The sequence below is a fragment of the Thamnophis elegans genome, chromosome 1 (assembly GCF_009769535.1).
Source record: "Thamnophis elegans isolate rThaEle1 chromosome 1, rThaEle1.pri, whole genome shotgun sequence".
Taxonomy (NCBI): domain Eukaryota; kingdom Metazoa; phylum Chordata; class Lepidosauria; order Squamata; family Colubridae; genus Thamnophis; species Thamnophis elegans.
In genome coordinates, this window is record NC_045541.1 from 69,675,847 (window position 1) to 69,702,170 (window position 26,324).

The 26,324-nt window shown below is 41.2% G+C and overlaps 2 protein-coding genes across 6 annotated transcripts; one reads left to right on the forward strand and one right to left on the reverse strand.

The window, feature by feature from the left end:
- Positions 1-1,469: 1,469 nt before the first annotated feature.
- Positions 1,470-12,582, reverse strand: LOC116510164 (membrane-spanning 4-domains subfamily A member 8-like). 2 transcript variants are annotated; one of them, XM_032219633.1, is made up of 7 exons: positions 12,507-12,582; positions 11,064-11,311; positions 10,191-10,313; positions 9,950-10,006; positions 8,499-8,603; positions 4,634-4,747; positions 1,470-1,724 (listed from the first exon to the last, which is right to left on the reverse strand). In XM_032219633.1, exons 2-7 carry the CDS (start codon positions 11,277-11,279, stop codon positions 1,617-1,619), a joined length of 723 nt encoding a protein of 240 aa, XP_032075524.1. In that variant the 5' UTR covers positions 11,280-11,311; positions 12,507-12,582; the 3' UTR covers positions 1,470-1,616. The 2 variants fall into 2 exon arrangements, with proteins under 2 accessions (XP_032075524.1, XP_032075514.1); XM_032219623.1 differs by lacking the exon at positions 12,507-12,582 and adding an exon at positions 12,398-12,494.
- On the forward strand, positions 11,349-26,232 carry LOC116510149 (membrane-spanning 4-domains subfamily A member 15-like). 4 transcript variants are annotated; one of them, XM_032219582.1, is made up of 7 exons: positions 11,349-12,340; positions 17,979-18,220; positions 18,755-18,877; positions 19,979-20,035; positions 22,216-22,344; positions 25,185-25,298; positions 25,608-26,232. In XM_032219582.1, the coding sequence occupies exons 1-7, from the start codon at positions 12,322-12,324 to the stop codon at positions 25,719-25,721; spliced, it is 798 nt and encodes a 265-aa protein (XP_032075473.1). In that variant the 5' UTR covers positions 11,349-12,321; the 3' UTR covers positions 25,722-26,232. The 4 variants fall into 4 exon arrangements, with proteins under 4 accessions (XP_032075473.1, XP_032075491.1, XP_032075483.1 ...); XM_032219600.1 differs by lacking the exon at positions 11,349-12,340 and adding an exon at positions 17,123-17,309; XM_032219592.1 differs by lacking the exon at positions 11,349-12,340 and adding an exon at positions 17,369-17,504.
- The last annotated feature ends 92 nt before the right edge of the window (positions 26,233-26,324 follow it).

A 26,324-nucleotide genomic window follows, 5' to 3' on the forward strand; every position in this document is an offset into this window, starting at 1 on the left:
ACTCTGCTTCATTTGTAGAACTGTATCAGCAGCTCCTTGGGCAGTCTGAGATTTCTGAGTTGGCCCAGGAAAAACATTCTTTTTTTGCTTTTTGGATGACATTTTTTTATGTTACGTGTCCATTTTAAGTCTTGTGATACTATAGAACCAAGAAAATTGGAAGGTTTCTACTGTTGATACTATATTGTCTAGAGGTGGTAGAATAGGAGGGCTTCTTCTCCTAAAATCTACTACCATTTCTACAATTTTGAATGAGTTCAGTTCAAGATTGTTCCGGCTGCACCACAAGGCTAGTTGTTCAACTTCCCATCTGTATACAGATTAATCAAAGAAAGGAAGTAAGAGTGTCATCATTTCAACTGAGCTAGATTATATTCAGGATGCTGCCTATCACCTTAAGCCTCAAAAATTGTGCAAATGTTCATTTTGTACACCTATAAAATCATTGTAGGAGTCAATGTAATTATGGATAAAGAAGCAACAAATCTTCTCTACATCCCAATTGAGTCTCTTGAGGCATATACTAGGGATGGGCAACTCTGACACCTTTAGGAACTGTAGACTTCAACTCCTAGAATACCTGAATCAGCCCGACAGGTTCAGAAGTTGAAGTCCACAAGTTGCAAAGGGAGAAGAGTTGCCCACGCCCTAAATATACCCTCCATAAAAGCTTTGATTTTGAAATTGCATGTTTACACAACTTGTAAACCCTTCAAGGAAACAGCTAATGAATGTGTTTATAACTCCCATTGTTGGAGATGGGATGATGGTAAAAAAAAAAAAAAAGCAATTTGCGTGGAATCTGTGTTTTTCATCAGCTTAAGTACCCTAGCAATATGGAATACTGTAGTTATATGCAAACTTCTTCTGTTTTTGAATCACAGTGATTATGCAACCACTATTCAAAGTTACAACAGACTTTAAAAAAAGTGACTCATGACCAGTCCTCACATGTAGCAACCTTCCTGTGGTCATGGGATCAAAACTCCAGATGCTTGGCAACCAACATGCATGTATGACATCATGCCAGAGTGAGTGATTAATATTTGTGACCTTCCCAAATGGTTTTTAAAAAGTCAATGTGGGAAATCAGATTCACTTAAGAACCATGTGAGTCACTGAACAATCAGAATAATTCACTTAACAATAATGGCAAAAAAAGCCATAAATCAGACACAATTCCCTTAACTGCCTAACTTAGCAATGGATCTTCTGGTCCAAATTGCAGTTGTAAGTCAAGGACTACTTAAAATTATCAATTACATGTTTTAATTTTAGTAGCTTTTTTTTTGGTAGCAGAACTCCTACTTAATTTTATATTTGTCATAAAAACAAAAATCATCCAGTGTATAAACAAGAGTAATAAACAGCTTCCATCATTCACTGTAGGGAGTGTATTTCCTCATAAATATGCCAATGAATTCTTGTTTCTAGGGAAGTGTTATAACTATTAAGTAAAATCAAACAGCTTTTAAATTTGCCACAATTTAATTTGATGTTTAAAGGCTGTAATTGAAAAATAAACAAGCAAGCTGAAGGACAAAGCAAAGTAATATGAAATACATTGCTTCTCCTGAAACTTCTGTTGCAACAATTCTCACATTTTCTTCCTGGTTTTACTGATCTTTCATAATCACATTATCGTAGGTTGGTGGAGGAGGAGTTGGTTCAGCTGCGACTGCTCCATCTCCGATGACTTGGTAAGGCACAAAAACCATGGTTGGCTGTAACAGAAAAGAATAATCAACACAAAAAGGGACACATCTCTTACTCTAGGCAGGAGACATAGATTCTCCAGTTGTGTGTTTTTAACTGTGATGCTGGTAGTCTCACCAAGATGCTGAAATCCTTGATAGCTCAATGTCCTGATACAGAATTCTTTAAAATGATAAATTAACAGGCAAATGATGGTCATTTAACTAACTTTTACTGATCAAATCTGCCAGCCTTATCCACACATTCGCAAAAAGTCTGCTCAGGATCTCCTACCTACCAAGAGGTGTGACAGGAAGCTCCTGCCACCCCACATCCTAGTCAGTGTTCCCTGTATGGAATAGATGCCCTTCTGAAATAAAGATTGTCCTCTGGAAAGTGGTACCTGGCTTCTCCTGAGGATCTTTGGAGACTGATTTTATTTTGTGTGTTAGTTTTTATTGCAGTTATACATTGGTTATATTTTTTGTTACTATATTTGTATTCTTCTAAACCTTCCAGATCAGAGGTCACTAACCGGAGGTCCGTGGACCACTGGTGGTCCACGAGAAAATTTTGGTGGTCTGCGGTGCAGGCAGACTGAAGCAACGGGTGTCGCCAACCTGTATCTCTTTCTTCCCCTTGCTGTGTCTTCTTGTCAGCTGAACCCACCACTGGCTGGTCCCACCCCTCCCCTTCCCCTCCCACCCATTCCTCGCCTGGCCTGAAAAGGGAAGGGCGGGGGATGGAGATTCGCTCCATATTCCAGAGCAGGAGCGAAGCTTCATTTCTTGCTGGGTCTCGTGGGCATTTCTTCCAGCCCTTGTCGGTGCACCATGCACCTCAGTCTCTCACGGACCCACACGACTTCCTCTCAGACCTGAGACACTGGCCCAGACCAGCCGTTTCTCTCCGTCACTGCTGTTGGTGCCTCCATGACATGCCCACTGCTCTTGCAGCACAGTTAAAATTTAGTGCGCTTCCCCTCCTTCTCCTGGAGCCCATTACGATGTGGAGCATGGCTGCAGCCAGGGCAAGTGTCTCCCCGAGTGACCGAGATGCATCCAGCACCACTCTGATCAGAATCAGAGAGAGAAAGAGAGATGAGAAAGGGAGACACAGACAGACAAAGAGAAGGGGGAGAGAGAGATATGAGAGAGAGAGAGATATGAGAGAGAGAGAGACAAAAAGAGAGAAAGAGATGAGAGAGACAAAGTGAGAGGGGGGGAGAGAAATAGAGATGAGAGAGAGACTGACAAAGAGAGAGAGAGAGAGAGAGAGAGAGAGGGAGAGAGAGAGGTGGCCAAACTAAGTGCCTGAAGGACCCCGTCCTGTCACTGGGAGTCCAGGCGCTTCAGAGAGTGGCGTGCTGGATTCATATTAGTGGTCTGCGGGATTTAAAATTATGAATTTAGTGTTCTCTGAGGTCTGAAAGGTTGGTGACCCCTGTTGTAGATTTCAGCTTAATTGAGGACCATATAAATAAAGAAACAAATAATATTCTTATGATTTATTCACAAAAGCTATCACATTATTAACTTATTTTAACAATTTAGAGGCTTGAAGAAGATGCATTTCCCTCCAGGGAAGGTTATTTTTTTGATTTCTGAAATGGCTTCAAATGACAGTGAAATGACAGCGGTGGGTTGCTCCCGATTCAGCTCAGTTCAGCTGAAGTGATAGTGGAATTCAGGCCTGGGTCGCAGAACCAGCAGCGACCCAGGCCTGCCATGCCCCCGAACTGGTTCACTCGCCACTGCAGGGACGGCTCAATTTTGGTTTTTAGTGACTGCATGTGCTCAATTCACTGTAAATTGTTTTGCGCATACGCGTAGAACAATTTACATTGAACAGAACACATGCGCCTGGTAGTGAAACCGGCAACAACCCACCCCACAGGTATCGATAAAGGAGAATATTTGTAGCTCAGCATTAAATTAAGGGGACTTGATTGCTTCAGAGCTTGGTTTTTTTACTACCAAATAATAAACCTGCACTGATGATGTTACTTAGTTTGAGTAATGAAATATCAGTATGAAAACAGCCAAGCTACAGACCACCAAGGACCCAAGACAAGTATCTCTGTGTATTAATTTAGCTGCTTGCAATGTTTTTAGAGTTCTGTTTTGTCAGCTCCAGTCATATTTATCCCCTTCAGTCTTTGTTATGTCCCATTTTCTGCCTCTCCAATTATTCTAAAGCATTTCTGAAAGGTGAGAATATCTTTGTTATTGGTACAAAAGGAAGCCAATTGTTGCTTCAGTCGAACAAGGGGACAGACATGGCTTTCTAACCCACCAAACTTGCCAATGCAGAATGTTGGTCCGTGGTTGGTAATTCAATTGTTTCCAACTGATTTTTTTCAATGGTCTTTGTAGTGCTGTGAGAACCCCTTTGTTACTACATCTATATTTGGAGACCTTAGGTAGCACAGCTGTATTCAGCTGTTTTTCTGAGAATTAAAAATAATGTTACTTTTTTAAAAAATGAAAAAGATCTATTTTTTTTAAATGTGAGAGAATATGTGATCAAGTAACAGATACTTTAAATTAATGTAGTCACACTACTAAAGTAAAAATATTGAGAACTGAGCCCCCTAAAATGTAGACATCAACTTCTGCATTACTGAATTATAAAGAGACCACACAAACTGTGTTTTATTCTTGACATTCACTCTCTAGCAAAATAGAAGCTGGGGAAAAATCATGTCACCTAATTATCGATATGCATAAGCAAATAATCACAGGGTGTTGGATCACAATTCAAACCTCTCCTAGATATAACTATTGGGTAACTATTAACCTTCAGGGTAATAGCAAAGAAACAAGCAAAAGGTCAGGTTAGATGGAGTATAAATATAAAGAAGAAAAATGGACAATCTTCTTTGCATTCTTTAACAATGAGAACTGCTAAAGCTATTATCAGAGTATCAAATATTTACCTGGGCATCAGTACAGCAAACTGATTGACACCCAAAGTGAGCCAGGGAAACAGCGATGCAAAATTCCAGCAAGCTGAACAAGAGCAGCACAAAGGAGAGGCCAAAACCGACACCCTGTAAAGTAGGAAGACAAGTGGAAAGATAGTTGTAATCTGTTGAGAAATTAATGTAATGGTATGTATTTTATTTTAGTGAATGCGCTACACTATTAAAAGGGACTCCCGGCTGCTCACTTGGGAAACACTGAGAGGAACAATTGTATTGGGAAAAGCAGAGACACTGTACAGATAATCCTTGACTTACAATCACAATTGGGACCCGAATTTCAATTATTAAGCAAGGAGGTTGTTAAGTTAGTTGTGCATAATTTTACCTTTTCTGCCACTGTTGTTAAGCAAATTGCTGCAGTTAAGAAAATCATACGGTTGTTAAGTGAATCCAGCTTCCCCACCCCCGCTGCTTTTGTTGATCAGAAGCTGGCTGGGAAAGTCGCAAAGGGGATGCTGGAACTCTCCTAAATAAATTGCTACTATCCAAGCCCCCAAATTTTCATCATGTGACTGTGGGGACGCTGCAGCAGTCATAAATGCAAGGAGTGGTCATAGCTTTGAGTGTCACTGAAACTTTGAATGGTCGCTAAATGAATAGTTGTTCATTCAATTAAAGACTGCCTGTACACCCTGTGTAATATGAGAAAAAACTGCATCAGGGAACATTATTAGCATCTCTTATATTCTGCAGCATTCTGAAGGGAAATTCCAGATATCACTGAGAATCAAATGGGGATCAGCCTTATTTCAGATCAACACATAAAAGTTAAGTTATTGTGCAGTAGCAGGTATTTCACCTGAGCCTTGTTTCTCCTTAATTCACCACAAAATGCTGTTCATATAGGAGGAAGCAGAGAAGAACCCAACGCTCAGTCTAAATCATTAGATTTGCCGATGCAGAAATTCTCAACTCTCCTAACTAAACTGACTAAAGGATATTGTTCATGCTAGACGGTGTAAGTAGTGTTAGCAGAAGAAGGTCAGATTGGAGCCTTTGTAGCAATGTGGAAGGCCCTGGGTCAGACCATGGCGTGGACATCCCATCATGGTGCTGTGGTATTACCTCCCAGCTGTGAAGGTCATAATATGATGTACATTACTTTATCATTCTTATTCTTATTCAGGTTATGATGACCCAAACACAGTGGGATATTTTGGGTGTATGTTCTTCTGAACGCAAAGCAGTGAAAGCAAACTAATTCATTCTGCAACCTGCCCATTTTCCTTATTTGGAAAATATGCCATCTCCATTCCTCTCCCCCAGAACCACTTACAATCATTCAGATAGATTCTGATCTGCACCTGTTGCTTTGGAAGAGCCCTGTTTCAATGTGTGGTACCTCCTGAAGCTAACAAACCAATGTGTGTAATTTATCCTTGAGTCAATACCATAAATAATAAAAGTATCAAATACCTAGTCCATATTGCCAGACCTTATCCTGCTCATTGTTGCACCTGTTCTGATTTACTCCTGAATGCGATTGCCTGGCTTCTAAAAATCCCACCTGTTACAGACTGGTTTCCTCCTCTGACTTTGCTTTCATCCATTTTCAGCATATCATCAGCCAATAAGGAAAACATCCCTCACTCAGGATACAATGGAAATGGGGCATCTGCTCTGCCTTCCTTCCACCCTCACTTTGGGCATCTCTCAAGTTAAATTTAAGGTAAAATAAAGATACATATCAAAAGACACTGGGTACTGATAGCACAAGCACTACTAATCTTCTGAAAAGAGGAAGACAACTCATGCCACAATTAGATGTATCCTGCAAGACAGAAGATCTGAAACACACAAGATGAAGCCATCTTCTCTGCCAGGGAGGGGCCAGAGAGATTAAACCATACTACAAATAGATTTATTTTACTTATTTATCAAATGTAGATACCGCCTAGCTCACTGTCAAAGTAAATAGATGCAATTTGCTTGCCCTACATTTCCCAATAGGAAATTTAGAGGGGTTTTTTCCCCCCTGCTGCCTGGAGAGAAGTAATTGAGGAGAGTGTCTAGGGTGATTCTCAGCCATTCAGGTTGCCCCAAAGGTGCTTTTTCAAGAGGCAACTGGACTTCCTTGTTTTCCTGTGGAGACGATTAACTTTTTATCCAAGAAGCTTCTTCAGCTCTGACTGGATGGTGGGGAATAGAAGGATTTATACTCCTTGTAGACATTTCCATCCTTTTAGAGAGTTGTTGAGGCGACCATCTAGTCACAGAGAAAATCCAGTTGCCTCTTGAAAAAGCACCTTTTGGAGGGGGATGGATAGCAAACTTCAAGTAACAAAATGCTGAAGGGAGAAGGAGAAAGAGAAATGGTTAAGACAGAGGCTGGCTAGTCCAAAGAGGAAAAGCGACAGGACTCCCCACTGTCCTAACATATCCACTCTTGGCCACCTGACTTTATCTCCAAGATTATGGGTGAAGAGAAATAGATTTTATACACCTTGAGGCTGTTGTTGGATGGGGTCAGAATAAGAGGAGAGGAAAAGACTAGTTTTATACTAGTACAGCTAATGATGACTTAATTCACATCAGGTGTAAATCTTACTCATGGGATGGGGATAAGGTAAAGGAAATCTCATGGGAAAATTAGCATCAAGAGAGTATGGTTAAGGGCAGCAACGTGATTTAGATTTAGCCAGTCTAAGATGTATTGTTTCTCCTCCTCAATAAGGATGCAGCAAGATCTATTTTCTTTACCCAACTTCTTTCCAATCATCTCTCAGGCTGGAAAGGAGAAAAGCCCTGGATGTGATACTATTATGATTTAACACTAGTAAAAAAGCAAAGAACAGCACTTTACAAAATACTAAAAATTCAAGCCATTGATTCCAGGTACTGCTGTGGTTCTAAACTATCTACACTTCAGAACTTACCTAAATTTCAGTTTTCTAAAACAGGGTGGCAAATGCAAAGAAGGGATGAGGATTTATACCCAAACCGGTAGTTTAAAATGCTGCCGTTCGCCTGAACTGGTAGTAGAAAATGCTTAACAAAGTAAAAAAAAGTTCCGACGATCAGCTGTGCTGCGTGATGGTAGGACCCTTTTTTGTAAACTTTTTTCTTAGCATTTGGGGTCCATTTTTGCTCCCAGGAGGCTTCCCGGAGGCCTGCTAGGCCAAAAACAGGGGGTGGGGTACTGTGAAAGAAAGAAAGAAAGAAAGAAAGAAAGAAAGAAAGAAAGAAAGAAAGAAAGAAAGAAAGAAAGAAAGAAAGAAACGAGGGAGGGAAAAAGGAGAGGGAGGAAGGACCACAAACCTGGCATTAGACGCAGCTTCAGAGGATACCTTGAAAGAGCACAGCAATCCAGGGCTGGAAGGGACATGGTGGTCATCTAGTCCAACCCCTTGCTCCAGCAGGCTATTGTTAAAGTAAGTTTCTGTATTTTGACCTCCCCAGCCACATGACTACATAGCCACGCCCACCCAGTCACATGATCCCACCAAGCCATCCACACAGAACTGGTAGGAAAAAAAATTAGATTTCACCACTGAGCTGTATTCTATGCTATGTAGAATTCTAAAGCACGCTTTTGTTTTGCGTGAGTACTCAAGCCCCAATGTAAAACAACCAAATGTTTACAGGAGCATAATCAAATGATATGTCTAAAACACATTAACCATTTTTTTAAAAAAAATCTATCCCCCTACTCCCCCCCCCCAAAAAAAAGAAAAGAAAAAGAAAAACTGGAGAAGAAATCTACAAAGTCCTACAAACCTTCTGCCTCGATGTCCAGAACATTGCTTGTCCTTATTTAACACACACATAAACACACACACAAACACACACACAAAGTCAAATGAAATAAAACACATGCCTCAAATGCAGGAATACTGTTGATGATCAACTCGGAAATATAGAGCATGATACCAGTTAATGCCATTATAGCACTTGTGATGTTCAGTCCTACACTGGATTTCACCTGAAACAGCAATATATCAGAAAGAGAGAAAATACAGTTACAGTGTTATAGCATAGGTTTATGCAAAGCATAAAAACAATTAGCCCCAAATATGGTAAAAACAGAATTCAATCTATGTGTGTGTTTAATGACACATAAGTAGTCAATGATGAAACCAGACAACGTTCACTAAGACCATAGGAATCAAACAGCAGCAATAACAGGGTTTTCCACAGAAGAAATGCAAATGCCACAATTCATTTGAAGGCTTTTCTAATGCTATCAAATTCCTTCTTTCTGTTTCTGGATGTCAGTTTCCATTGAAGGCCAGGTGGTTAACAGTGACAGGAAAACTGGTAAGAATTATTCATCCTTAGCATTTCGGTTAGAGAAATCCCACATTGTTTATTCTAGGACGCAATGCACTCTAAGCGTTCAATGTTGATGTGAAATGCTCTTTTAGCTATACAACATTACAGAGAGGCTACTAGAGAGATGGGAATGGAGAAACCCTTGGAGCCAGTAGTGACAATTGTGAACATTTAAAAATTGCTCTTTTCAGTTCTCCCCTGTTAGGAATGTAGTATTTTTCTACCAAGATGGTCATTTTTCTTCTCTTACATCCACACTGTGTTCCTTTACAAGACAAAAACATTTCCTTGTTGCCATGAACACCCTTTAAATCAATGGGGGGGGGGGGGCGAGAAAGCAAGCCCTTTGCAGGAGGGCCACCATCAGCTCTCCCTTTGATTCCCAGGAGGATTCTCACACTTATTCTATACTTTCACTCCTAACATGCTGAGCTGCTTCCTAATGTTGCTTTCATGTAGGAATACTTTTGAAACAGGAACCTCTATTAAGATGGAGGAAGAGGAGGAGGATAGGAGGCGGCATGTTGAAGGTCTGGTTCAGAGAACTCAAGAAGACACCTTTTTGCTCAGGACTAGCACCATTACTAGTAGCAACTAAGGAAGCTCTGGTAGAACAAGCACCCATATGATGGTCATTGACTCTCTCAGGCTTCTCTCATTTTCATCATGGTGCTGACAAGACCTGCAGTGTTGCAGGTTGCACATCAGGAAGGGAACTTTGCAAAAATCCCATTAGGAAATTGGGACCAGCAGAGGCTGAAATTCTGGATGGCTGAACATTGTCTACTGTTGACATAGAACTTTCAATGGAAGCAATGCTTAGAAGCAAAAGTTGATCAAAGAAGGAAAGGGAGGGGGGCTTTTGAGTTTGTTTTTCTTTCCCAAATGTTGATTTAAGACTAAGCAGTATCTGAAGAGAATTGACACAATAAAAGGTCCTGAGTGCATACAAAGAAACAGCATAAAAAGAATTCAAATGCTACACAGGTTTCTCACCAAACCATGATTTGGACTGTTCGCAGCTGCTACACAAAGTGATCCAGAAGAAATAAACTATAGAAAACAAAAAATAAAAACAAATGATTATAGTTCACTGGAAGTAAAAGGGGGAAATTGTTAGAAAAATCTGGCACCAAGGCGTAGCCAGATAGGCTCCAATGCAAACAGGACTTTTATAGGTAACCCTTAGCCATTACTGCCATGGAGCATGACTCAACAAAAATGTGTACATACTTACAAATATCCCTCCCCAAAAGGGATAACCTCCAATTGCAGACAAGGCAAGATAGTAACGAGAAAATAGACAAAGCGCGATAGCCCCAAAGCCGATGTGAATCAGCCCAATCAATATTTGGACAGCCTGTGGAAGGAAAACACAAAGTAAGACAACTTTGTTCACTGAATCTGAGAAAAACATTCTCATTTGTTAGCACCCCAGGAAAGGCATCACTTTATATCCATCTTTAGAAGATCCTTGAAAGGTGTTGGGGCTTCTAAGCTTGCAGTGCAGGTGTTGACCCAAGGCCTGGTTTCATATGGTGAAAAATCCAAATGGGGAGAAGGGACAGTTTGAGACCCATTGTCACTATGTACCAGACATTTTCTCCAGATTACGATATAGATTTTAGAGTGATCTACAGTGGCACTGCTCTTGTCAGGAAGAAGGTCTATAAGAATATCAAGATAGATATTCAAGAGAAAAATGACACCTCTCACTACAGACTCCTCTACAGGAGGAAGTTGATCACGGTCATAAGCCCAAAGTGACTTCAACCAACTTGGGCTGCAGCCAATCCATGACCAGTTTCTTCTGGAGAAAAGCCCAACAGTTGCACTTCGCAGAGGGAAAGGAGAAAAAGAGATCTGGCTGAAACCTTGGCTGAGCTCCACTTTCTCAGTTAAACAGCAAAGCAAGATAATGCATATCAGAGTCAGAATGTTTTGTAGAAACACAAATGAAACCACCAGGAAGAAGAAAGGTTTCTGGAGTATATTCCAGTACCAGACAACAGCCAAGTCAAGTTCCAGAACTTCAACATGGGGCTCTCGGGTCTCTAGATAGTTCTAAAACCTTAATGGATTCAAACAGGACATAGCGACGCATGCCTACCCCAAGCACTTTGGGCTCAGCCTTGAGGAATCTCTCCAAAGGACCGTTTTGTGGGTTTTGTTGAGGAGCACTGGTGGGAATTCCAAGTTGCTGAGCTCCATACTGAGGATACGGAATTGCTCCAGATGCCTGAAGAGCAACATTGGGCAATCCAGGAGCCGTTTGGATTATGTTGGCTCCATTAGAAGGGATGAGAACTACGGTTCTATTGGCCATTCTTGCTGGAAGTGTTGCCACAACTAAGTTACCTGAAAACAAAGAAGTGAGGAAAAGTTAATGTCTCAACATCAAGAAGGCAAATTCTGGCCCTTCTGCTTAATGTCACTTTATGAGATAATATTTGCCTATAATAAAACTGAAGAAGATTTCCAGAAGGCTTCAGGGAGCAGGATAGTAAAAACATACAACTTTCTCAGGGATAGAAATCCTTCCTTTTGCTACCTTTCAGCCAGAACCAAATACGCTTCTTTGTTGAGAAGTGAAATGTTTTCAAAGAAAAGAACAAAAAAAAAATCCATTCGCTTTTTTAAAAAGCACCTTTGGGACAACCATGACCTGGAGGATTGAGAATCTCCCTAGATCCTAACCCAGAAAAGGTTAATCAGAACATGGAGAACATGCTTATATTAAATTTTTCAACAGCAACATTGTCTTTCTAATCTTAGCACCATCTCAGATCCACCACCTAAATGGCATTTCTCATTTGGGCAAGGTTTTATTATACTTGCTCACTTGTCCTGTTACTGAGAGATGGATTTAAAGGCTTCAGGCATGGATGATCATGCTGCTTGCCACCTTCCAGCAAGTTAATACCGATTTGGACAGAACAAGTTACTGTGAAGAATACAAGAGGTTTTTTTTATCAGACACAACTTGATCACCAGCCTCGGTTTTCTAACAAATCTCCGGACAACCCCAGAAAGCAGTGAGGTGATTCGGTAAAGTCCTAACTGGCCCAATGGCCCGAATTAATTCCACTAGTTAGACTTTGTACAGATCTTAAGAGGAAGCTACTTCCTCCTTGAGCTGTATTAATTGGAAGTCAAAGTTAAGCAAAACCCGACCCATCCACCCTCCTCTTTGAACGATGAACTTCAAATATTGAATCTCTGTAAATTTATACGGCGCCTTTGCGCGTATTGGGCACTTCCATTAGGGGAAGATTTATTGCAAACTCTTCCCTGTCCGCTAATTCTGCCCTGAAATCCTCCCGTCTACAAGACCTGCGTGGGCTTCGTAGCTGAGAAGACTCCGCTGGATGCCTGCGGGGGAGGACCGTAGGCACGGAATGGTCCACATATTAATTCCATATTAATTTTTTTTTAAATACTCACGACGACTGCTCAAGGCGAAGTACACGGAAGCCTCAGGAAAAACGAAAATAACAGGAACAAGTGGAGGGCGGAGTTCCGCCGTCTACTAAAAGGAGGGGTTTACTCATACCTTAATCGAGGACTCCAGAAAGAAACTTCTTTCTTGCCCCTTTAACTGTTGCAACAGAAAACAGTTTGGGGCGATGAACTTTCTGCTTGTTCAGAGAGTATATAAAGTCCTGTTATTTCAGTTTCAGTTTCAGTTATTCCCAGGGTAAAACGAATTGCTGAAATCAAACCCATCCCTCGACGTCTCTTTTGCTTCTCTCTCCAAATGCGCAAGTCCTACGCTTGGAGGGACCCGTTTTCAACCCCTGGGAAACTTCTACGATCTTTGCAGGAATTGGCAGAAATATAAAAAAGAGGACGCACGTTGGGACCACAGCCTCCCCATTCCACCCCCCCCCCCCAGCTCTTTAAGTAGCCCTCGTCCAGCGGAGGATTCCCCCCTCCCTTCCCTCCACCGGCGCTCTCTGTAGATTTAGGGTTGCTCTTTTTAGCGCTTGAACAGGGAAAGCGGCAGCGGCGTGAAGGGGAGGCTGCAGCGACTCGATCCCAGCCTTCGATTGCGCTCCTTGCGAAACTCTCCCTTGGAAACCTCAGAGGGCGCTGAAGCATCTGGGCCGCATCCCTTAGCCAATAAATAGATGCCAAAGGCAAATCCTCTCCGTATATTGGCAAAGTTAGGATGGGTAAATCTCTTGTTTCATTTTGCACCCATTTAAACTCAACATTTGATTTTTGGTTGACTCTCCCCTACCATGAATTCTGCTCCATTGGAGGATTCCCATTCCTTCACTATGTATGTTGCACGAGAGCGCCCTCTGGAGTCCTGATCCCCCTATTGCTGTTTTGTATTGGGCTGTTTTCTTTTTCTGAACAGCCAGAAAATAAGAACTGCAGATTCTACCAATAAAGTTGATGTTTCAATTAAGGCTGGTGTGGAGGCATCAGGAAGGAGATTATAAAAGTTTTGTTATGGTTTTTGATACTTCTCCCTAAAGTATCCTCTAAATTTATATTCTAGAGGTGGAAGGATACTTGAAAATGGAATTGGGGCATTATTTCAATTAGTGGGTAGGCAATTTCATACCGACATTTCATTAGCATTACTCATTCAGATTTACTGCACATCTACAGGAAATAACTGTATCACAAAGTCTATCGTGTAGACTTTAATTATATGCAAACTTCTACAATTTTGGGGGGGATCAGAGTGATTAGTTTTAACTGCTACTATTGTGCCAATGACACATTTTACTAATAATTTCCTTTACTTTTACTGTTTTTCTTTTCTGCAGCCTCAGACCTCCTAGTCAATTCAATATTTGCCATAAAAATTAAGTGCCATCCAGAATATAACTAAAAGACTAATAGGCTGTGTTGGAAGAGATGTCAATATCTGGGTTCATTGGGGAGAAAGACACTGGAAACATGGAGGCTGATTGGAAAGCAGAACCAACAAGCATGTGTGCTTCTGGGTAGCTGAACACTTGGTTAGATGAGCACATGGATTTTATAGTTTGTTCTGCAACATCTTGTAATTTAGAGGCTTGTTTTGTGTATTTTGTTATTTGATTTTAATTCATTTATCTCCCAAAGGCTGGCAATGAATTGAGGTTTTTAATCTTGTTTTAACAAATGTAATTATACCTAGATGCTGACCTCCTTGGGGTTTTAATCCTGTCTTGAATGGATTACCAAATCTGTATTTCTAAAAGTTGGCCCCTTAGTTTCTATTTGGGGCAGAGAGCTGAAGCTAGGAGTTTCTGTCTTTAGAAACATGTTTCTCCTTTAGGGAAATATAATATCCTGCCTTATTAATATTTCCTAAAATATTTCATTCTTCTAAGAGGAGTGGGTGCTAACTTTCTTCAGCTGTTTGCTGCATCTGTAGAGATTCTTCCTCAGAAAGATGCCGCACAAATTCTTGCTTCTTGATAAGCATTATAACTTATCAGGTAAAAAGCATCACTTTTAAAATTTGCCACCATTTAACTTGGTAGTGTTGGAAGAAATGTCCTTCTGGGTTCAGTTCCACGTTGCGGGGGAGGGGGCACTGGAAACATGGAGGCTGCTTGGAAATATGGTTTTAATGGTGTACAAGATCACATGGCTTGAGTTCCTGAACAGAAAAGGGGAATCCCACACTTACACATGTTGGGTGAAGAAGAGAAAGAAGTGGCTTGCTAAGAGTTCCTGGGTTTTTTATACTCTCTGTTCGGCCCCATCTTTCTGTTTCCTGTTCCTGTGTAAGAAATGTATTCTGATTGGTTGTCAGACTCCCCTGGGCGGGGCAGGGGGGGTCTTAGCTAACTATATAGGTTGTGTGCCTTTTTGTATCCCAAGCTTAGTTGAGTTCCCAGATGCCATGTGGTGAGTTTCTGTACAAGGCGAATCCTACCTTTGTTACATAGACTAGCTCAGGCTTTTTTTAATGGCCCATTAACAAAGGTTGTTGGTATCCATCTGGGTGTGTGTGTGTGCAGGGCGGGTTTTGACTGCCTGAAACACACACACACACAGGGATGGAGAAACATCGTACCAGAAACATCTTTCCGGCCTAAACGGTCAGGACTCATTATGCAGCCTCATGAACTATGTGAGCCAGCTACTCCCACACCTGCCCCTTCTCCCCCCTATGCCATGCAGCTTGTAACTTTCGATTCCCCGTCTCCCCTCCCTCTGCTAGGTTGTAACTTTCTATTCCCCCTTTGCCCACCCTTTGCCATGATGTGATTTTCTATTGGTTTATTTGTAGAATGCTGTGAACTTTTCATTAGTTTACTTGTATCATGTGTGATTATATATGCCTTCTGATACGCTTCTTTTGATGAGGCTGTAAATAATTTTTCTAATAAAAGAGACCTTCGATGTTCATTCGAAGCTCGCTCATCCCGAGGATTTCTGCCTGGTGTTTTCCTTTCAATTCGGCCAAGGACACATGAGCGGCCCTCCAGTGTGGCAACAACGCCGCAAAAGGTGGAGGCTATTAAGAGTGAGTCTGCCTAAAAAACATATTTCTCCATTTCTTATCCAGGGAAATATAATATTATGCCTTTTCAATATTTCCCAGGATATTTCATTTTTCTAGGGGGTGGGGAGGTTTAACTTCCTACAGTACTTAAAGTCTTTTAATTGAAAAACAAACAAACTGGAGGGCAAAAATAAAATAAGAGGTCCTTGGTGCTCTCTGAGCTTGCTTGTTTTCTTTCATTACTCTAGGGAACATCATCAGTGCTAATAATGATTGGTGTTTGCTATCGGTTTTTATTCTGGTGACTTGCTGGTCTGTGTGGGTAGGGGTGGTCTTAGGACTGTGGTGGTAAACCTATAGCTTTCTCTGTGGGCACACAAGCCATCCCCCTAGTTCAGCTCCACCAAGCATGTGCATGCGCCTCACGCCAGCCAGCTGGTCTTCGGGTCTCTGCCGCACATGCACGGCCTGGGTGGGCTGTGGGTGCATGCATGCGCGGGGCACATGCACATACACAGGGAGTGGAGTGTGTGCAGGGAATATGCATGGGGGGCAGGGCGCATGTGCGCACGCAATGCATTTTGAGGGTTTGGCCACGAACACGCATACTCTTTGAGCATTCGGTTAGCCATCACTGTCTTAGGGATTCTTTGGTTGGGCTGTTTACTGATGGCTCTTTGGCAGTTTCTTGATTGGGGTATTGCTTACTTGATTGATGGTCTGAAGGTGACTTTAATCTATGCTGATCAGGCTGCTGATTACTGGTGGAGAGGTGGTGGAATCTTTTGTTCTCTTTGGGGCTGGTTGATTGTCTCTTTTGCATAGTGACAGTCTATAGAAGTTGTTAATGTCTATGTGTCTATTGATGGCTGATTTGTCAGTGTGCCTAAAAACATGTTTCCTCATTTCTTATCCAGGGAAATATATTCTGCCTTTTCAATATTTCCCAGGATATTTCATTTTTCTAGGAGAGGGTGGATGCTAACTTCCTACAATACAACCCATGCAAAAGCAGCCACCTGCATCATCTTTAAAAGAGGTTAAGACTTATAAGAAAAACAGCTGGGATGTCAGGAACTAGATGTCCACAGCATTTGAGACTTTGCTTATATCACTTCTTTCTGGGATTTTCCAGACCTTTTTTGGGGTGGGGGGGTGGGGTGCTGGTGCTCCAGTTGTGTTCTGATAAGAAACCTCACCACATCCGAGAAACAAAGCTGGATTACAGATCCTTGCTCTTATGTCCTCCACAACAGCTTGCTGTGTCCAAATCAATATGAACTGGCTGGATGATGGCAATCAACATGATCCTCCATGCCTGATGCCTTTAGAATAGAATAGATCCAACTGCCGCTAACACGACAGGAGGGACATTACAGTAAAACTTTGTCCACGTGAGAGATTCCATTCAGTTGGGTGGATCCGAAATTGCACTAGGATTTAAAAGAGCCATTTTGCATTGGAATGGAAGCAAGAAGACAGTCCTTCTCCTTATTCACGGTTAACTTTTTCTTCCTGAGAAACTTGTGTGCTTCCTGAGCCCCTCCGGCAATCTTTTGCCTGCTGGAAGGGAATGTTATCTCCTCACACAGCGAGATTAAGGGAACAATGGCCCGCAGCCTGCCGGATGCAAGCGTTCCGGGAAGGCGGAGAGATCGCCCAAAAATTTGAGAGGAAGTGGTGGTAGAGGCGGAGAAAGGGTTAAAAGGGAAGGATTTGGGGGGGAAAAGGGAGGGAGGAAAAGAAGGAAGAGAGCAGAGGAAGAGGAGAAGAGTAGCGAAAGGGGGGAAAAAGAAGTGATACGCGAGCGGCGGAGGACGGGAGAGAGGCAGAAGTGAAGGGAAAGAGCCACGGAGAAGAGTAGCGGCGCAGGAAGACCAGCAGAGAAGGAGAAAGGCAAGCGGGGAAATAATAGCTGAAACGAAACCGAAAGAGGGCGTTGGCATGGAGGGGGTGATGGTGGAGAGACCGGGAAAGCACATGACCAGCAAGGGAGAAAATAGCGAAGGAGGAGAGGGGGATAAGGACGTACCTGCTTGGGCTATCACCGCTCGGCCCATGCTTGGTGGGGCTGCATGAGAGCTCAACGAGGCAAGTGAGGGAGAGAGAGAGAGAGCGGAGCCAAGAGAGCCGCAGCAATGTAGGCGAGCTGAGCTGAGCTAGACAGCCAGACAGCGATCAGCTGAGTGGCGGCCACGAAAGAGCAGAGGCTGAGGTGGGAGACTGGACTAGAGGAGCCGGGCTGCTGAGCGAGGAGGACGGCTAAGTGGGAGGAGGAGGAGAGGGGAGCAGAATAGGCTGCCAGCTGACGGGGCTAAGACAGTGGGAGAGCCCGAGTGCCTGGAGAAAGGGCCAGATGGATCCTTTCAGGGATGGCAGCGCACATGATTAACTTTTCCTTCCTGAGAAAGTTGTGTGTGCTCACTATTCTCCTTCCTGAACCCTTCTGGCAATCTTTTGCAATTGGAGGGGAATGTTATCTCATAAAGTGAGATTAAAGGGAAGGGCCAGATTTTGCATCCTTTATGTGAAGACATGAACATTTCCTCACTTGTTTGTTTGCAGGTAGCTTACCTGTGGTAATACTTCCAGTAAGAATGGCCAGTGGAAATGCATTTTCCTCTAATGGAACAAACACAATCCAAACATTCCAGGGGTTTCCCAATGTTGCTGTTCAGATCTCTGGAGCAATACCAAATCTTCAGTATGGACCTCAGCAACTTGGAACTTCCGCCAGTGCTCCTCAACAAGTTCTCCAAAAGGGTCCTTTGGAGAGATTCTTCAATGCTGAGATCAAAGTACTTGGGGTAAGCATGTTCACAACCTACCTGTTTGAAGTCCATTAAGATTTTGTTGCTATGTAGAGACCCACAGTCCCTCTGTTTGATCAGGAATCTAATAATTCAAATGAAAGTCTTGCAGTTGGCACAATTATCTCAGCAGGTCTTCAGGGTCATGCGAACTTCCCCTGGAGACACCCAACATCCCTTAGATAGCACTCAATGTCCTTGGAATGCCACCAAGGGAGATGACTGTAGCAAGCATATAAATATGAGTGTCACAGTGTGTTCAGGTCAAACTCTATTATAATTTGGAGTAAATGTCAAGCACATAGTGACAACAGTGTCTTAAACTGTTTCTTCTCCCCATTTGGATTTTTTACCATAGGAAACCAGGCCTTGGGTCAACACCTGCACTTCAAGCTTAAAAGGTCAACACCTTTGAAGGGCCTTAGGTTTATAGAAAGTAATGCTTTTCCCAGGGTGCTAACAAATGAGAATGTTGTCTTTCTTGCATTCAGAGAATTAACTTGTCTTATTTTGTGTGTTTTCCTTCCGTAGGCCGTCCAAATCATGATTGGGTTGATGCACATTGGCTTTGGGGCTGTCGCAGTTTTTCTTGCTCTTGCAGGCTACATCTCCTTTTCTGTATTTGGAGGCTACTCCTTTTGGGCAGGGATTTTAGTAAGTATGTGCAAATACTTGTTCAGTCATTCACTATGGAATTAATGGCCAAGAGCACCTATCAAAATCCTGTCTGCCCCTGCAGCACCCTGATTTCCTCATGTTTCATTTAAATTCCGAGGGAGAGCATTATGAGAGATGGACTCCAAGGGGACTTTAAAAATGTCACTTAAATAGATTAAGAAAGCATTCTAAAGAAACTAAAAAAGCAAATAGAAATGAAAAGGCCTCTTTTTGTAGAGAAAGAGGAAGAGAAATAAAAAATAGTTGGAAGCTATATTTTGGAAAAGTAGCAATCAGATTTATTTTAAAAAATAAGCTGCAGAAATTTTGAGGTCCCTTATCTCAATGGAAGCTGAAACTATTTTTTTTGTATGGAATCTTAGCAACCAGCTCCCAAAATTCCTCATTCCAGCGTTCCCTAAGGATTGATTATGCTCACCTCCATTAGACTGTTTTGGAATTTTTTCTCCTCCTCCCTTTTCCCTTGGCACAGTTCCTCAGATACCATGTTTTCCCCAAAATAAGACAGGGTCTTATTTTCTTTTGACTTCAAAATAAGCAGTTGGCCTTATTTTCAGGGAGGTCTTATTATTTTTGAAGTGCAGGAGGTGACAAGCATGGTCACCTCATGGCTGTTGCTGTGTTGCAATATTTTCGAGGAGGGTTTATTTTGGGGGGGTATTTAGCACATGCGCTCAAAAGCCTGATTGGGCTTATTATCTGGGGAGGTCTTATTTTCAGGGGAACAGGGTATTTGGTTCCCTGCCCAACCAGTTGAGAGTGGCTGGTGCATTTAAGGCAAAGAGTGCCATTTTGCTATAGGTTTGCTACAAGTTCCTCACATCCAAGCTGTTTTTCCTATAAATCTTAAACGCTTAAGGATGATGCAGGTTTGCTTTTGCAGGGGTGGGGGGGTATTTATTAATATTCTAGACTGCCCAATCCAAAACAATTCAGGCTGACTTCACAAAATTAAAAAATAACCATATATAAAATAATATATTGTTGTAAAAGACTTTCCATGGGTCCCAGATTTTTCTGATGTTTTTTTCCCTTGATATTTCCAGTGGACTACAATACTTTCTTTTTGTTTTTCAGTTCATTTCTTCTGGATCACTTTGTGTATCAGTTGCGAAGAATCAAAACCGTAGTTTGGTGAGGAAGCTATAAGTCTTTTGAATTTCTTTTATGCTATTTCTTTGTAAGCACTCATGACACTATATATTGTCTGTGGTCTTCAAATACTGCTCAGTCTTAAATCAACATTTGGGAAAGAAAAGCAAATACAAAAATTATGCCACCTTCCTGCTTTGATCAACTTTAGCTTCCAAGCCTTGCTTCCATTGAAAGTTCTATGTCAACAGTACATTGAACCATGCAGAATTAGAGGTTCCCTTGGTTCCCCTTTTTGTAATGGGCTTCTTCCCAAATTCCCTTCCTGATGTGCAATCTGTCAGTAGCCTGACAGAAATGAGAGAAGCCTGAAAGTGCCAATGACCATGAAGTCACTTCTTGTTCCACCAGAGCTTCCTTAGTTGCTACCAGAAATACTGTAATGCTAGTCTGAGCAAAGAGGAGTCCAGTGGTAGGTTCCTATCGGTTTGGCTGAACCGGTAGTGGTTCGGCGACCTGGGTCGCTGCCACACCCCCGAACTGGTTCTCTGGGCAGCACCATAGGCAGCACCATATTGTGTTTTGCTTCTGCGCATGCGCAGAGCAATTTTTATTGTACTGCGATGCATGTGAAGCGCGGCCATGAGCTAACCCGGAACCCATCCCTAGAGGAGTTGTCTTTCATTCTCTGGTCTTGAACCAGACATCCAACATGCTGTCACCAACTCCTCGTCTTCCTCCTCCTCCTCCTCTTCCATCATCTTAACAGAAGATCCTATTTTAGAAGTGTTCCCACCTAAAGCAACATTAGAAAGAAGCCCTATTTTTAATGAGTAAAAGTATGGAATGAGTGTGGGAATCAAAGAGAAGAGAGAGCTGAAGGTAGCCCACCTACAAAGAGCTTTCTTTCTTCTCCCCTGTTTCTCTTTGGTATTCATGGCAACATGGAAAGTTGTTGTCTTGTAAAGGAAAACAGTGTGGATTCAGCAGAAGAAAGATTTTAACCACCTTGATGAAAGAAATACTACATTCCTGAAAGGAGAAAAGCAAAAACAGCCATTTTTAAATTTTCAGTAGTCTTACTACTGACTCCAAGGATTTCTCCCTTCCCATTTCTCTAGTTCCCTCTCTGTAAAGTTGTATAGTTAAAAGAGCATTTAACATTAACATTTGATGCTTAGAGTGTGTCATGTCCTAGCCAAAATGTTCACCAGTTTTCCTGTCACTTTTAACTACCTGGTCTTCAATGGAGACTGACATCCAGAAACAAAAATAAGAATTTGACATTGTTAGAAAATCCTTCAAATGAGTTGTGGGCTTTGGATTTCCACTGTGGGAAACTCTGTTGGGGCTGCTATGTGTTGCTTATGATATTACTGCATGTTGTCTGGTTTCACTACTGATGGAAAATGCACCATTAAATACATACCATATTTTTCAGAGTATAAGACGCACCTAGATTTTGGGGAGGGAAACAAGGGAAAAATATCTGCCTCTGCCTCCCAGCAATTTGCCTCCTTGCAACAAACAGTACAGACAATATACACTGTTTGTAGTGTATTTCAGACTATACTTGTACAGAAGCTGTTAAAATTGATGTGCTTTTTGAAAGTATAGTTATTCTCTGCTATTTAAAAGAATAGCACTTTTTAAAACAATAGCACTCAGCCTCTTCAGATCAAGCATTTATTTTAAAAAAGCTTCTTCAGTTTGTTAAGTTGTCTAGAATAATAATAAAGCAGTCTTTAAAAAATAAGTCTAATAATTTGAACATTCTAGTTGACTTACCTCCTTGCAGCAAACAGCCTGATTAGCACAAGAAAAAAAAATCTGCCTCCCAGCAATTTGCCATGTGGAGCAAACAGCAAGTTTCACTTTCAATTTCTCCCGATCATCAGCTGTTTACAGGCTGCAGGGATTCCTATAGATTTATGGAAGCCTCCCCAAGACCAGTTTGCTGTAAAGAGGTAAATTGCTGGGAGGCAGAGGCCAAAGGGCTGGGGCCAGGGAGCTACATTCAGTGTATAAGACACCCCCAAATTTTCACCCCCTTTTAGAGGGGGAAAAAGGTGTGTCTTATACTTTGAAAAATACGGTACATCGATAGATTTTATTACTGGTTTTACCAGTTAGGTGTAATTTTCTTATATGGTTTGAATTTAATAAGACCTGTGCTTTCATTTTCATTTTTCTTCCACTGGTATATTGCTCTTTTCTTTCAGGTGAAATGCAGTATAGGAATGAACATCACAAGTGCCATAATTGCATTATTTGGTATTCTGCAGTATATAGTTGAGTTGAGTTTGAGTGATAGTTTTGCTATCAATAACCATTCAGACAATTCGATAAAAGTAAGTAAACCAATCTGCTCTAGAATTTTGGCTTCATGTGTAGAATCCAGAAGGATATTTATGTACACAATAGATATGTCACAATGATAGGCAGGGATCAGATGTCGTTTGGGGCAAATAAACAGATGGGAGTCCAGATTTGCAGGGATGTGGTTTCTTATGGCACTTTCCACAACTCCAAAGTCCTGGCAAGGCCTGAACTTTACTTCTGCCATTTCTACCTAAGAACCTTTTGACCAATTATCAGAATCTAGAATCAACACCATTGAATTTGGTTTGAAATCCTTCCTAAAACACATCTTAGTCCTACATGTAGTCCTCAACTTACAACAGTACGTTTAATGACCAATCAAATGTATAATAGCAGGGGGGAAAAGTGGCTCATGACCGTTTCTCATTCTTTCAGCATCTCCATGGTCATGTGATAAAATTCAGATGCTTGGCAACTGATTCCTATTTATAACAGTTGCAGTATCCTGGGGTCATGTGATCACCTTTTGCAACCTGGCAAGCAAATTCATTGGGGAAACCAGATTCACTTAACAACCGTGTTACTAACTTGACAGCTGCAGTGATTCACTTAACAACTGCAAGAAAGGTCATGAAGTGGGGCAAACTTCACTTAACATATGTCTCACTTAGCAACGGAAATGTTGGGTTCAATTGTCATACATTGAAGACTAGCTGTATTGCATTTGAATGATGTTTTTTATAATAATGATTATTAAAACTCAAAAATAAAAAAACTAATACAAAGTAAAAATCTAAAAAGAAAAAATGAACAGCGCAAAAGATAAAGTGAAAAAAATATTAAGAAATGACTTCTCATTCAAGTACAATTTCAATAACCTATTAATAACTTATTATATTCTCCGATATGTCAACCAAGATCTCTTCTTTCCAAATTTATCTCTTATTTATGAACAAATAAATCCTCATCATTCAATCTTAATTAGCAAAAGTCCAGTGAAGAATTACCAGAAATAATATGGTATATATTTTAACCTTAAGCCACCTTCATTGTTGATTATTTTCTTTATCCAGTAACCAGTGACGTGCAGTCAGGGGAGGCAGGGCCCCACCACTGTCATCATGAAAAGAAAAAAAAATTAAAAGGAAAAAGGCTGAAGTAGTTGCTGCCAGAGTCACAGTGGATGACTCTGCTTAGTGCTTAACTGTTTAAAAAAGCCTCTAAAAAAGTGCCCTCTGTAGGAGGAGGCGAGAGAACCACATGCCTCATTTAGTCTGACTTTATGATCACTTGAGCAGAGTTAAGTAAGGATTAAAAGGGGAAAAATTCCTTATGTAGATGAGGCACTTGGTTCTCTTGCCTCCTCCTGTAGAGGGCGTTTTTTTTAGAGGCTTTTTTAAACAGTTAAGCAGAGTCATCCATTGGGGACTCTAGCAGCAGCTAATCCAGCCTGGCTTCAGTAGCTCTTGCCTTTTTCTTTTTACATTTTTACATTTTCACATTTTCATCATGGCAGACAAGAGCAGAGTTGAAATCCTCTGTGACACAGCTGGGAAAGGTATGTGGGTCGGAGGGAGGAATTCAAAATTAATGTAATTTGTAAGTAATTGTATTATTGTAAGTAATTTGTGTGTGTGTTTTGGCGCGCGGGCTGGCACTTTATTTTTTATGTGGGACATAGCGGCCGGCAGGGCTTTTGGAAATGGCGGCAGGGCGGCTTTTGCCTCTAGCGCTGGGGCAGCAGGGCGGCTTTGGTTCCATCCAGCATTGATTCTTTGAAGCTATGGCGGACACAGTGCCGGGGCGGCAGGGCGGCTTTTGCCTCTTGAAAGCTCTTGAAAGCTCTGCTGCGGGCGAAAGAAAGTGTTTTAATCAGTGGGGTGCCCGGGGGAGAGGACTGCTTCACCAGCCATAAACTTCACTGCACGTCACTGCCAGTAACATAATTTTCTCCAAAAGCAAGCAAACAAACTTTCCCCCATATCTTCTATTTACAAATAAATCTTTAAAACCTCACAATTCAAAATTTTAAGAGCTATCAGAAGTAACAACATACTAAAATGTTTGATCTTTAATCCCTTCAAAGAGCATCCCACAAGTTAATTTTTCATCATGTTTTTCTTCTTCTCTTAGAAACTCTTAATTTTTGTTAAATTACCTATGCAAAAAACAAGCACAGCATAACCTTAATCATACAAGTCTTTCAATTTTAACATATTTTTTCATTTTCTCTAAAACAAACAAAAGTAGCTGGGAGCACACCCATGTTAAAGGGTGTGTTCCCCGCTCCCTTTAAAGAGGTACTGGTGAAATCCCTCCTCAAGCTGGACTCCACTGTTCTGGACAATTTTCATCCAGTCTAGAGAAGGTAGTGGCTTTGCAATCCAGATGGTTCTGGAGAAAAGAGATTATCTGGACTCTTTTCAATCAAATTTCAGGCCTGGGTACGGGACCGAAACAATTCTGTTTGCACTAAAGAAAGATGGGACCAGGATGGATGTGGTGCATCCATCCATGCTCTTCTTGACAACTTTTTATGGTGCATAACAGAGTAACAAAGTTCAGGTGAAATGTATGCCCTTATGCAAATATTTGATTTTATACAGAGATCTGAAATATTACTGATCCCCATTTGATTCTCTGGGGTTTATTTGATATACTACAAAATATAATAATGCTACGATATTCCCTGGTCTGTTTTTTTCATAATATCAGAGACTGTGTATTGTGCCTGTTTTTCCTGATGCAATGGTTCCTCCCAGTGTTTCCAAGGCAGCAGCTGGGAGTCCCTTTTAATGGTGTAGCACATAGATGGATTTATTTCTCAGCAAATCACAATCTTTCCACATGTGTTCTCCCTGATCTATAGGCAGTTGGCACATGCCTCTCCAGCGTGCTGTTCTTGTTCAGATTGCTGGAATTTTTCATCACTGTTTCACTTACACATTTTGGATGCCAGGCAACTTGCTGTGTTAATGACCAGGTAACTATCTGATCCTTTGATAATAATTTTCGCTTATTATATCTGGACAAGGTAGGTAGATTTGATCAGAGAAAGGTGATTAAATGGCCAGGCCATACGTCATTTGGATGTTTATTTCTACCTTTAAAGATTTCTCTATCACAGCTTATAACTCGAAGATTTCAGATAATGTGGCCCCAGCTTATTCTAGGCAAACATAGTGCTAGAATTAAAAATATACAACTGGGGAAGCTATTCTTCCTACCTAGAGTAAGATGTCCCCAAGCCACAGTCAGTATTTTTATATATAAGTATTATTTTCTGTTGCAGGCAACCATTGGTTTTGTGCCTTACCAAGTAGTCAGCGAATGTGTACCACCCACGACTGAACCAAATTCATCCTCTCCACCAGCCTATGATAATGTGGTTACCAAGCCAGAGTAAGAAAAAACAAGAAACCCAGGAAAGAATTGTGAGAAGTGTTGCACCAGAGGTCATAGAAGAAGCAATTCATATTATATTGTTTTGTTTTATTCTATTCTCTAGCTTGTTTATTTTTCAATTACAGCCTTTAAGCACCACATTAAATGGTGGCAAGTTTTAAAATAACTTTTTTTACATAATAGTGATAAGGAAGAAGCAATAATTTTCAATGATGTACAGAGTTTATTACTCCTTTGTTTATATTCTGGATTGCACTTCCTTTTTCTGATGACTGTTGTATTATGAAAGAAGTCTGTTACAGAAAAGAGGGAGAAAAAAACACTTAGCAAAATTGAAACACAAGTGATTGGTAAACAGGTCATTGGCAATAGCAATGTTAATAGCAGTTACATACAGTAATTACACTGATCCCAAGGAGATTAGTAGAAGTTTGCATACATTTGAAGCCTGTAGAGTATTTGATACTATTGTTTCCTGTATATGTACAATAAAGGTGAATTAGTAGTGCTAATGGAGTGTCTGCATGAAATTGCCTGCTTACTAATTCAAATAATGCCACCACTACATGTTCAACTCTCCTTCCAAGGAAAACTTGTTAGTTGT

Bases quoted from the DNA above. Each gene is read 5' to 3' on its own strand.
- LOC116510149 (XM_032219582.1), top strand. The intron at 18,878-19,978 runs GTAAGTATGTGC...TTTGTTTTTCAG, and splicing joins CCTTTTGGGCAGGGATTTTA to TTCATTTCTTCTGGATCACT. The intron at 20,036-22,215 runs GTGAGGAAGCTA...CTTTTCTTTCAG, and splicing joins AGAATCAAAACCGTAGTTTG to GTGAAATGCAGTATAGGAAT.
- LOC116510164 (XM_032219633.1), bottom strand. From the start codon at position 11,279: ATGGCCAATAGAACCGTAGTTCTCATCCCTTCTAATGGAGCCAACATA. The intron at 10,314-11,063 runs GTAGGCATGCGT...TTCCTTCCACAG, and splicing joins CTGAGCCCAAAGTGCTTGGG to GCTGTCCAAATATTGATTGG. The intron at 1,725-4,633 runs GTAAATATTTGA...TTTCTGTTACAG, and splicing joins TTTGCTGTACTGATGCCCAG to CCAACCATGGTTTTTGTGCC.